General features: G+C 30.6%; 1 protein-coding gene across 1 annotated transcript; it reads right to left on the bottom strand.

The window, feature by feature from the left end:
• Positions 1–1,224: 1,224 nt before the first annotated feature.
• HO133_009332 (uncharacterized protein) lies at positions 1,225–5,592 on the bottom strand (the record flags this gene model as incomplete). The annotated part of the gene is made up of 9 exons (XM_037300193.1): positions 1,225–2,231; positions 2,280–2,418; positions 2,469–2,998; positions 3,070–3,242; positions 3,294–4,061; positions 4,123–4,359; positions 4,413–5,091; positions 5,145–5,290; positions 5,390–5,592. 9 exons carry the CDS (start codon positions 5,590–5,592, stop codon positions 1,225–1,227), a joined length of 3,882 nt encoding a protein of 1,293 aa, XP_037155019.1.
• Positions 5,593–13,042: the final 7,450 nt, after the last annotated feature.

Here is a 13,042-nt window from a genome sequence, read left to right as displayed (position 1 = left end):
TTAAATAATATATATCTATTTTTTAATTAAGACTATTAGTAAATTTAATAAGCGAATTCTAAAAAAAATATTTAAGATTCTTACTCTTTAATAATTATAAGATTAAATATTATAATTTTTAGATAATTAAAAAGCGTAAACTATAATCTATAATTAAAAAAAAATTAAAATTTTAATAGAAAATAAAAAAGTTATTCTATTTATAAATAATATATATTTATCTTTTTAATAAGAGATCTTAAGAGAGTTAGCGAGCTAACTTAGATAGTCTAGCTAAAAAGCGTAATAATCTTATATTTATAATTAATTATATATATAAATTTAAGATTTTATAACTTAGCTTTATCTTATTCTTTTATATATATTAATAGAAGTATAGAGAATATAATAAGTATATTTTTATACTAGTTACTCGATATTAACTTATCTTAATTACTTAATATTAATTCTACTTTTATTATCTAGCGCTAATTTACTTTAATTATTTAGCTTAAATATTATTATAATTACTCGATATTAATCTTATCTTAATTATTTAAAATTAATTTTATTTTAATTATTCGACGCTAGTCTTACTTTAATAATATAGTAAAAATATAATAAGTTATTTTATTTTATCTACTCGATTTTAATACTATTAATATTAGACTTTATATTTATCGAATTTCGCTTAAAAGAGAATATATATAAAGAAGAATATTAAGTTTCGAATTATATAACTTTTAGTAATTATATAATAAGTCTTAGCGATTATATAACGCGTCTTAGCGCGTTTATAATAAATCGCTCTTTTCTCTATAGTAACTTCATAGTTAATATAATCAAGTATTCTACCTTCATATTTTGATAGATACCTCTGCCAAGATACGCTAGGACCGAATAAGCAATAGGGCTACATAGTGTGTTAAGGAAGATGCAGGGTACGCTCGTAACAGTATGTTGTCTAAGGTACGCGCCTCACTCTTTTTCTTGTATAGTGGATGCGGGAGCAAGTCTGCAGTGTCAAAAAAGTACAACGGTATTGGATACACTAAATGACAGCTGCAGCATCTGCGAAAATTCTTTTCTATGTAAACGCGGAGCGACTGGTCACTGCTATGTTAGTAATGAGACTGTCAGAAATCCTGGTATAGAGGGCATAGAAACGCTAATGGGGTAATCATCGCTCAATAAAGTGAACCACCAAGCACATAGATGTCAGGTTGATCGCTTCAATGCGAATCATTAATCCCTATTGGCAGCAACAGACTTCTTGAGCTGTTCCTCGGCTAGACTTTGCTTCTTGATATATGCAAGCACGATCTCTTCTTCTGTCTTTGATTTGCTCAGGCCGTACTCGTGCTCTTCATGGGCTTTCTTGGAGAGTTCAATTGCCGTTTGAAAGTCATCCTCGTCGTTTCCAGCTCTTGGCTGTCCTATGGGCGTAGGCTTTGACCTTTCGATTGCAACTTTGATGTTCTCATCATCATCGGTATCGACGCCCGAGTCATCGAAATCGGCATCAGCGAGTGGGTGTCGTGCTTCCGACTGTTGGTTTTCCTGCACGCTGCGCTGCAAAGCTACCGCGAGCTCCTTCTCGTGATCGCCGGCTCCGTCCAAAGTGGTAGGTCGAGGCTTTGAACGGTCTTCACTTCGAGCTTGAGTGGCTTCAGCTGCACTTGCTTGGATCGCTCTCTGAATGGCTTCATCGTTGTCACCTTCTTTCGACGCCAGGTGAAGCTCCATTATACTTGCTCTGATTGCTTTTTCAATCACCTGGTCTTCTTCGGGGTTCCCATGAGACGTGGCTGCGACAGACGTCCGGATAGCTTCTTCGAAGTCTGCGCCATCGTGACTTGGGTCAGATTCCTTGGACTTCTGCGTCTGAGCTACAAGAGGATGAGAAGCGCGTATCTCTGCAAAGGCATCTGCGGTGGCATTGCCTTTCGCATTTTTTTTCCCTTTCTTCTCCGCGGACGACTTCCTTCTCTCCTCAATGGTTGTTTTGAGGTAACAGTGATGTCCATGGAAAACGCCGTGCCGTGCGAGCTGTTTCTCTTTCTCGATCTCGACCTGGATTGATTGCCATCGGCTGACAACATCGAGTCGCTCCTCCGGGGACGCATTGTGCCATTCGTCGTACCCTTGCGCCGTACGAGCTGCAACGATATAATTCTGAACACTTGAGCCTAAATGCTTCTGGAGTTCTTTGTATATTCCCTTAAACGTGTAGCCCGGGAGTCCCCAGATAGCTATTGAGTAAGTGGGTGTATAGAAAGGCTCATCGTGGAAATGCTTACCTGCACCCGGTTTCAAGACGACTCCTCCGATGCCCTTTCCGAACCCCTTGATCAAACCTGCGACGCCTTCCTTCTTCGCACCCTCCAAGGGCTGAGTAACTAGGCCAGATATACCATCGTAGAACCCAAATCCAAATTCCTGCGATCTTTAGCTCGCGTTGGCATATCAATTAGGTGATCCATCCATACCTTGCCAGCAGCCTTCAAACCACTTTGTAGACCAGTTACCTTGTCTGCCTGACGGACACTCTCATCGCCATAGAGCTTTGGTGCGTTGTGAAATCCTCTTGCCAGGCTAAGCGTAAAATCCATAGGCGATTTTAAACCTGCACCAACAATTTGCTTGATGCTCTTACCAGCTCCAACGGCGGCTTCTAGAGATATTTGACCTGCTTGACTACCAGATAGAGTTCTATGGGGGTGTGGCGCTCGCCTGTTGGGGCTCGAATTCCGTGAAGATGACCTTGATAGAGAGCCTCTCAGGGCACTCTTCATCGAATTCGGACGATGCGACCTGGCTCCTGGTCGAGTCAGACTTTGGCGATCCGTGTCTGTAGGCGACAACGGTGCTTCATTGGAATCGCCGAGTTCCAATGGACTTGCAGGGTCAACCGAGTCCTCGCGATTTCCTACGCCTGTTGGCGCTGAATCGAGTGATACCTTGGAGGAATTTGCAGACTTTGTTTTCTCTCCAGCTGTTTTCTCTCCAGCTGATGGGACTGCAGCTCGTGGGACAGGCGATCAGCATTCCTACTGGATCGGGAAGCAACTTCAGGATAGTGACACGAACCTTCTGAATCAGCGATGTTCTCTGATGGCTTTATCCTTAGCGCTCTCAATATCTCGACGGGGAAATCAGCAAAACCCATCATAAGGCTGCCGAGAGTCCCAAGAAGCGCTGATGCACCACCAGATATGGGATCCCACGGACCATCCTCGGAGTCGTACTCTCGTGGTCGATACCTTGTGCTAGTCAGCATCAGATCTAGACGGTTGAAGTACCGAGGGACTTACAGTTTCAGGTTGTTGAAATCCAAAAGATTTTCGTTGAACAAGGTTGTTGCTGCGAATGCACTAAGCCTAATGGTTGTTCGTTTGACACGCCATACAGCGGCGCGACTCGGTGAAACTAGGCAACGCATAGAGTCGACGTCCAATTTCTCGTGGAAGCTCTGTGCTCCAACATCTGTACCCTTCTCGGAACCTATTCGCGCTCCCAGCTCCTGTGCTCTCTGCAGCGTGTCTGGTTTCAGAGCTTCGAGAATCGCCGCCGCCAATTTGTCCGCGGTGAGTTGCTTGCTGGGTACTGGTAAAGGTCCCGCTCCTGCTTTTGCAACCATCGCTCCCCAGAAAGGCTGATCTCCAAAGAATGGGACTATCACAGTCGGTTTGCCGAGTGCGATTCCGGCTGCAGTTGTGCCAGCGCCACCGTGGTGAACCACACATGAAACATGCTTGAAGAGCCAGTCGTGAGGCACATTGCCGAGCATAAATACACCTTCTGGAATTCCAAGAGCGTCTGCTCCAAATCCACCCCAGCCTTTGGATACTAGTGCTCGTTGACCTGTTTTCTTGACAGCTTCGAATATGAGCCTCGTCATGGCATTTGGATCATCGACAACAATGGATCCAAATCCAATGTAGACTGGTGGTGGTCCTGCCGCAAGAAAAGCGGCAAGGTCATGCTCAGGCGTGAAGCTACTGGCCAAAGAAAGGAAATAGAAGCCCGAAATAGAAATGTGGGGACCCCAATCTTTGGGCTTAGGGATCAAAGCCGGTGACCTGCAAATCAAAATGTCAATCCCGTAATGGAAGTGGAGCGGTCACAAAATACAAGACTTACCAACAGTACGTATATGGAATACGCAATCGACTCGCCATACCAGGTGCCCACATAAGACTCACTGGTTCTAGGTTCAGGCTCTTCTCCCTGAACCTATTGATTATATCGCCGAGGCCCTGCCACGTCATCATCTCTACCAAAGCGTACGACATGAAATTTGTTATGCTTGTATCGGCATTGGATGATTGGATATTGGCCAGAGGATGAGGGAAAGCCTGCGTCGGTGACCAAGGCATACTGTTGGTTTGGTTTAGCCTACCCAACGGCTGGAAGCCACTCAAAGTACTTACGTGAACATGAGGTGCAAGGGGATTCCCAGCTTCTCGGCGCAATGTATATGAGCAAAACTCGGTGGGTTTGCAATGATCGCGTCGGCCACGAAGGGTTTTGCGGACGGGTCACTGTCCATACCAATTCCACTGTCGAGACTGGAACGACTGTCCAGATGATCGTCTGAAGCTCTTATACCAGTACCATCACCAACTTCAATGCAGGATCTCCAGCAACCTTGCACAATCTCATACATACCCTTACGTCGTTTACCAACGTCGCCGCTGCGAAGGGAATCCATTCCGGGCATTAAACCAGGATTCTTCACCATGAATGCCATGAGCTCCGCAGGATCGCCACCAATGCTAAAGAACTCCAAGCCATTCTCCTCTACAAATTGTCTGAACGTCCCATGGGTGGCTAGCCTTACGCGATGTCCATGGGTCTCCTTTAGAACCTTGCCCAAAGCAATGAAGGGCTGGACGTCTCCTCGTGAACCAACAACATGAATGACAACATTCAACGGCGGAGGAGGCGCTTGGCCAGGAAGTCCGCCCAGAGCAGGGGGAATGTAGCCAGGAGGGTGGTCCGCTGGATGGTCTACCTGCTGCAGGTTAAGCTGGCTTCGCAAAGCTGGCACCAGCAAGTCGGACAGGCCTCGAGTCTTCTGATTGATTTTAATGTTGAGACGACCATCGTCTGGGCGCGATTAGTCCAGTATTGCGCCAAAAGCCAGAAAAGGACATCTTTACCTGCAACCTTCGCCTTTGTGTCGAACCCGTCTTGGCTGAAGTCAACCTGACCCAGTTGCGTACCATAGGCCACTGACGGTACTTGTTCGATGGGCTGTTCTGTACTCGCTGATGGTTGGGCGTTGCTGGATCGAGCACCATCTATCCTATGTGCTTGTGAGCCTCTAGCACAGCTATTGCCAAGCCCGTGAGTCTAGCAGGAGGAATACAAGGGATGTGCTTAGAAGGATCTCAAATAGGCGTACTTTTGACGGTTGGCAGTAGAGTGCAAATGGGTTTCCTTTGAGCCCGAGGCTTCGGGTGTCTGATCTGAGGCAGATTGAGAATGACGTTGACTGTCTTCCGGTTGATTTGAGTTGGCAGCAGCTTCGGCTTGAGCGATGACTGCTTGGGGCACCTCCACTTTACCACCAGTGGTATCACTGATTTGAGGATAATGGGGTGACATGCTTCGTGAGTGCAGGACGACTTAGAGAGCGCTATTTAGAGCATCGTTATTAAAGGCAAGATAAGGCTGACCCTGTCAGCGGGCTTGGAGATTCATATGACTTGCCAAAAAGAGGAAAATCTAGGACTAATCAGAGGCTTACAATGTCAAGAAACTGGCGGGGGGAAGTCATTTGTTTATTTGCATTCTGCAAGGCGAAGTACGGTTAAATTAACTCGTATCGGAAGCCTAGAAACACACTGGGGTTTTGCCCCACGGAGGGGCCCATCTTGTACTAGGATGACTAATCAAGTATACTTTAGCGAAACTTTCTTACCTCAGTTCCTTAGAATATACTAAGATCGCTAAGCCCCTTCGGGTTAGCTCGTCTCGCTAAGCCCCTTCGAGTTAGCGCCTTTTACTTATTGCGAAATCTAAAAAAAGCACGTTTAAGGGCAAATTCGAAATTTATATTTAAATTCATCTTATTTCTATCGATGATTATTAAGATATATACGCTTTATTACTTTAAGATTAAATATATCCTCTTAGCGATATAATATAAAATAAAACTTATTTTTATAGTTCTATATAATATTTATATACTATAAATATTATTTATATATAAGAGTAATTTTATTATAGATAAATTTTAATACGATACTTTATATAGTATTAAGTATATTTATATATTATAAGATCTTTTAGCGATTTATATATTAACTTAATTAAATATATATTTAATAGAATTTATTACTTCTAAAAATTCTATGCGAGATCTATATAGATTTATTTATTAACTATCTAATAGAATTTATCTAGCTACTATATAATTAAGCTATAAAAAACTATCTCGATTATAATTAATCTCTTATTTAATTTCTTTATTAAATGCTATATTACTTAAAGTCTTTACTTTATAAATTCTTAGCGAAATTAAATAAAACTTTATTTTTTTTTAATCTCTTAGATATCTTCTCTTTCTTATTTAAAATAGCTTTCGCAGATATAACTTCGCTATTCTTCTTTTTTAGAATTAACTATATAAAATCTAGTATAAGAGAAAATACGTTATTATTAGAATAGCTAGGCGTAGATTAAATAGCTATAAAATAGCTTTTTTTAAAAGTTACTTCGATATAGAGATCTTTTTTAAAATTTAATTATTTTAAGTAAAGATTTTTATTTAGACTCTCTTAATTATCTAGTATATAAAGTCTTCGATATTAAAGATAATATTAACTTTTATTCTTTTTAATAAGAATCTTATTATTAATATCGATATTATTCGCCTTTTTATAGATTTTCATAATATACTCTAGAGAATTATAAAGATTATAAGTTATATTATTCGAATTAAATTTAGCTCTTTAAAACGTATTTAGTTATTTCTTATTAAACTATTTAGATTTAATAATAATAGTAATATATAGATTATTAAGACGAATATCGCTCTAAGAAATAAGTTTAGAATCTTTAATATCCGCGAGTATAAAGAGGGTATATAAAAAATAATTATCGAATTTAATATATGGATAAAAGACTAAATTATTTATATTCTCCTTCTTCGAATTATAGAGAATATAGTAATTCGTGAAGAATTTAGCTATTACTATTTTAACTAACTTCGTTATATCTAATATTCCGCATTTTTTTTTTATAAAAGTTAGCTCGAAAGTTATTATATTATTAATTTCGTTATTAATAAATTCATTATACGCTCTCTTTAATTCTTTATTTTTAAACTTTTAAGTAAATTTATTCTTTTAAAGTCTTTTCTTCGACTTTAAAATTATTTTCTTCTATTTAATCGACTTCTTAATAGCGTTAGAAGAGTCTTTTAATTTTTTAATATAAGACTCGATAAGAAGAAAGAAAGAAGGCGAATCGAATAGGTTCTCGATATTCTTATTACTTATCTTAATCTCCTCGTTAATTAAAAAAATATCTTTTATATATTTCTCGAGTTAAATTACTTTTAATTTAGAGTCGAGATTAGACTAATAGCTATATTAATAATAATATATAGAAAAGAGATATTAAATTCGTATTAAAGCTTTATTCTACTTCTTATTACTAGCTATTTCATCGTATAACTTATTATTAGCTATTTTATTATATAACTTACTATTAGCTATTTCATTATATAACTTATTATTAGCTATTTTATCGTATAACTTATTATTAATTATCGCGATAGCAATTACATTAAAAAAAGTCTAGTCGTTATTCGCGATTATATTTATATTAATTATAGTAATAAAATAAAAGAAAAGATTATTAAAAGAGTGAATAAATTTATTTTAATTAAATAACGATAATTAAAGTAATATAATTTCTAAAATAGTTTAAAAAAGTTAAAAAAAAAAGTAGATTATAAGTTAAGTCTAGTTTATATATTAGAGAATAAGTAAAGATAAATCGCGATTAGAAGAGAGCTATAGATAATAAAAGCGTGTTATATAATTTTATATCTTAATATTAGACTATATAATCTATATACTATTATTTAAGATATAAGCTTCGATATTAATCTAAGTTAATAATCTATATATAATAAAATCGCGCTACGCGCTTTTATAATTTAATATCTATCTAGAGTCTAAAATTATAATACTATTATCTTAATTATATATTCTATCTTTAATATAATTTAAATAACCCTCTCCCCCTTCAAATTTCAACTTTTAATTTTAAAATTTATAATTTTTTTAAAGAGATTAAAAAGCGCTAGCAAAATATACTAGTTAATTAAATATAATAGTTATTATTTATTAATCTAATTATTATTATTATTACCTTTATTAATATTTACTTTTATTATTTATAAGTTTTCTTTTTTTATATTTTAAAATATTTTAAAATATTTTAAATTAACTTTATCTTTCAAATTCTTTTAATAATTTCTTTTAATTCTTTAAGCTATTAATTTTATTTTAATCTTATATTATAATATCTAGCTTTATTCTTACTCTTAATATTAAAGCTTTAGAGAAAATATTAATTTAAAATATTAAATAAAGAATATATAATCTAATTATATAAGCTAATAATAATAGAGTATAATTAATATTAATCGAAAATATACTAAGAAAGATTATAAATAGCTTAAAAATTATAAATAAGATATTAATAGAGATATAGAGAATAATAATAAATAACGAACTTTAGAAAGCTAGTTTTAATATAAAGTATAACGTCTATAATATCTTAAATTTAATATTTCTAAAGAATCTACAAAAGCGAGTAAGCGAAAATTGAAATTATAAGAATAAATATATTATAATTATTTAAAAGGCCTAGAGATAGACTATTAAGGGCTAGGCGTTAATAGATTTAAATAAAAACTATCTTAAATATATTAATTATACGACTAAGCGATTTTTATATATTAAAGCGATATATATAATAATCGCATTTATTATAAGAAGATTAAGATATACTTAATTTAAGCGTTTTAATATTAGAGAAATTATTTTTAAAGATTAATAAAATCTTTAGAATATTAATAATAAGAAGATTATTTAATTTTACTTATTATTATTATTTATAAATATTAAATTTAAGAAGTTAGATATAAAATATATAAGCTTAATATAATTTAAGCGAAATCGAGATAGCTATTTAACTTCTCTTTTTAATAAAAGATAATAATATTCTTTTTATAGAAAGACTATAAAGATAAGAAGTAAAAGCGATATTATAAAGCTAATCGATTAATAGAGTAAAGATATTAATAATAATAAGAATTTAAATAGCGAAGATATAGATTATATAAATAATAATAAAGATATTATTATAGCGAAATAGACTTAATCTATTTATAAGTATAAGAGTCTTTTTAACGATTTTCTAAAGCGAATAAAATAAAAGAATTCTATTATAATCGATATAGTAGATAATATAAAAAGAATAAACACGCTTTATATTCTTATCGCTTTAAAATTAATATTAATCTACATTTATTATAATTATCTAAGTTCTTTTAATACACTCTTCGATCTTTAAATTAAGTATTATAATATAAAAGACCTTTAATATCGATTAAGAAAATATTAAGATTATTATCGCAATCTTAATATTTTTAAAATTTATCTAAATATTAAGACTTAATAGTAAATAAGCTCGCGATTATAGCGAGAAGAAGATGTTTATAGCGTATATATAAAGCGAGTAATAAGAAATAACGTTATTAATCTATTAATTATTAAATAAATATAACTTATTATTATCGAGATTAGTAAAAAGAATATATAAGATATCTAGATTAATATAAATAATTTTATTATTAAGAATATATTTTAATAGTTATAGAATAAGATTACTAGTAAAAAGAGTTATAAAGCTAGAATTAATAAATTTATAATCGACGAGTTTAATATATATCTTTATTATTAGACGAAATAGAATAGCGTCTTAAATAAAGATTAAATCTAAATAATATTCTATTTATTAATATAATAAATTATTCGATAAGACTTAATCTATTAAGCTCTTTACGCGTATCTTTAATTAGATGAAAATATATATTTAATATTATATCTCTATTATATAAAATTTTCTTAGCTTAAAGACTCTATATTCTTTTATTATCTCGATATAAATATTCTAATATATCTATAATATAATTATAACGCGAATATTATTTAGAAATCGATTTTTTTAAATAATAAAATTATTAATAATTATATCGAGATAGTTTCTAGATTTTATTATTATATTAAAGAATAGTAAGATAAGATTAAATCGCGCGAAGTATTTATAAATAGCTTAATTTATAATATAAAGAGGTTTTAAATAGAAAAGAGAGATAATTATTAATTCGGATACTTTATATTAATATTATTATTATAGAGTAATATATAAATTATAAAGCTTAAAATTCTTTATAAATCTATTATTATTAAGTTAAGCGCGCTAGCGTAATATATAATACTATTTTAATTTATATATATTTAAGAGAATAGCGAGATATTAAATAATATAGAGTTTAATATATAATTAATCTTAGCGCTTATATACGTTAAGTAAACTATATTAATTAAAACGCTATTAAAACTTATTAATAAATATAACTCTATTTTTTATAAGTTTTTAATAGAAATCTAGCTTTTTCTAATTTATCTAATTAGTTAAATATTAATATATCGAATAATATAAGATAATCTAATCGTTTAAAAATATATAAATATAATTCTAAATAAAGATTAAGTAATAGCGAAGTAGATAGTATAAGCTTATTATCTTAAGATGTTATAGATATTTAAATTAATATAAATTTAAATATAGACGATAGAAAGATTATTCTATAAAATAGAAAGTTATTTTTGAAAATAGATATTTTAAGTATTTAATAATATTAATAAAGAACTTATCTTAATTAAAAGTAGTCGTATTATACTATTAAACGCCGGCAAAATCGCGTTATACGATTTTATCTAATATTAATTTTTTATCCCTCTTCTCTCTACGCTATAATACTTTCTATTAATATTAATATTAGCTATCTACACGTAGTGCGCGTTATAATAATTACTAATATTTATTATTAAAATAAAAACTATATCTTTACTTATTAGACTCTTAATAAATCCTATAACACTCGCTCGCTTTTTATTATCCCTTTTTAAAATCTTTAATTAGCTATTTAAAAGACGCCGCCGCGCTTTAGCTAGTAATATTAATTTTATATCTTTAAATACTATAACGCCTTTCTTTTTTTAGCTTTTCTTTAGTAATAAGTATTTTTAAAATAATTAATAATTAAAATCTAGAAGCTAGTTAATAGAAAAGAAAAAGTGTTATTTTAGATACTCGAATAAAGGAAAGATAAAATATATATTAAAAATACTATATAATGTAAGTTGAAATATAAAGCGCTTTCTTAAAGCGCTATATAAATATTAAAGTATATATATATTTCAAATAGCGCAAAAGTATTTTCTAAACTTTATATATATTAAGTTTTTTAAGAATATTAATTTTAATAGAATAGTGAAATCTAAGAAGCGCGAATCTATTATAATCTAAGGTTAGAAATTAGTTATCGAAGTATTATATCGAGAACTCGAAATATGAGCGCGTTATTAGGCGTTTAGCGATTTCTATTCTCTCGCGAAAGAGATTAAATCTAATAATTTATAGCTCTTTAAAAATATTATTCTTATAATAATCGAGTTAATATCTCATTAGCTTTAACTACTTTAAGCTATTTATTAAGAGAATTATCTCTTCTTAAAAATAAATTCTCTTAATATCTTAGTTTATTAGCTAGCTACTCTTATTCTAATAATTCTTTACTATTAAATACGCCTCTATAGATTATTAAATTTCTAGATTATCTTAAAGCTCTATTTATATTAAGAGAGAATTTAATAACGAATATTTAATACGTTATATTAATTTAATTTAGTTATTTTTTATTTAATATTATAATATCGAATATTTAATTTAAAAAAGAAAGCGAAGTAATATATATAGATGATAAGATAGATTTTAAGTACTATCTTAATATATAATAATTTTAAATATATAGAAAAGCGGTGTAAGAAAAGAATTGATAATTATCGCGAATTTTAATTAATTATAATCGCTTTAATATTAGAAGAAAAATAGTTTAATTAGAGATTATTAAGATAGTATATATAGTATCTTAATATAACGCTATTATTAGTTAAGCGAATTATTTATAATATAATATCTTAATATCTTAATACGTAGATTAGTTATATTTCTTTTATAATAAAAGATATATTAATAACTTAATATTAATTACGCGATTATTTAAATTTAGCTATACTATATAAAATCGGCAATTTTCGTAATATATATATTAATATTTTAAGATATAAACTCTCTATAATTAGTAGTAATGCTAATAATAAAATAGCTAAAGTTAATTAAAATAAAATATTTTCTAATTATATTAATTTTTAAAAATAAGAGTATAATAGCTAATAATATATATATATTAAATAATATATTTAAGTATTAGCTTAAATTAAAAAAAGATAATTTGATATTTAATATAATTATTTATCTTATATATAATAATCTTAAAATATAATTAAGAATATAGTCTATTAAGACTTTACGCGGCGAGATATTAAAACTTCTATTTAATCGCTTTAAATAATTATTATCTAACTTAAAACTTTAATATCTCCGCCTAAATCTATTATAGCTACTTTATAAGATTTACTAAAAAAATAAATAACGCTATTAATTTATTTACTTTATAATATATAATAGATTATTAAAATCGCTTTAGAGTTATTTAGTTAAAGAACTTTTAGATATTAAAGAACTTAATTATTTATAGTTATTAAATATAAATAGTAGAAATATAGATTAGATTATTAAGATAGAAGTATATTAATTTAAATAGAGTAGAAGATATAAAACTCTAGCTTAAAGTATAAAGTATTAATTAAGGCGACTTTTAGCTTTAGATATTAAATTAAATATTAAT

The sequence above is a fragment of the Letharia lupina genome, assembly GCF_014066315.1.
Source record: "Letharia lupina isolate WasteWater1 chromosome Unknown contig_6, whole genome shotgun sequence".
In the NCBI taxonomy this organism is placed as follows: Eukaryota; Fungi; Ascomycota; class Lecanoromycetes; order Lecanorales; family Parmeliaceae; genus Letharia; species Letharia lupina.
The sequence above is the reverse complement of the archived record's forward strand: the minus strand, read 5'-3'. Positions and strand labels throughout refer to the sequence as shown.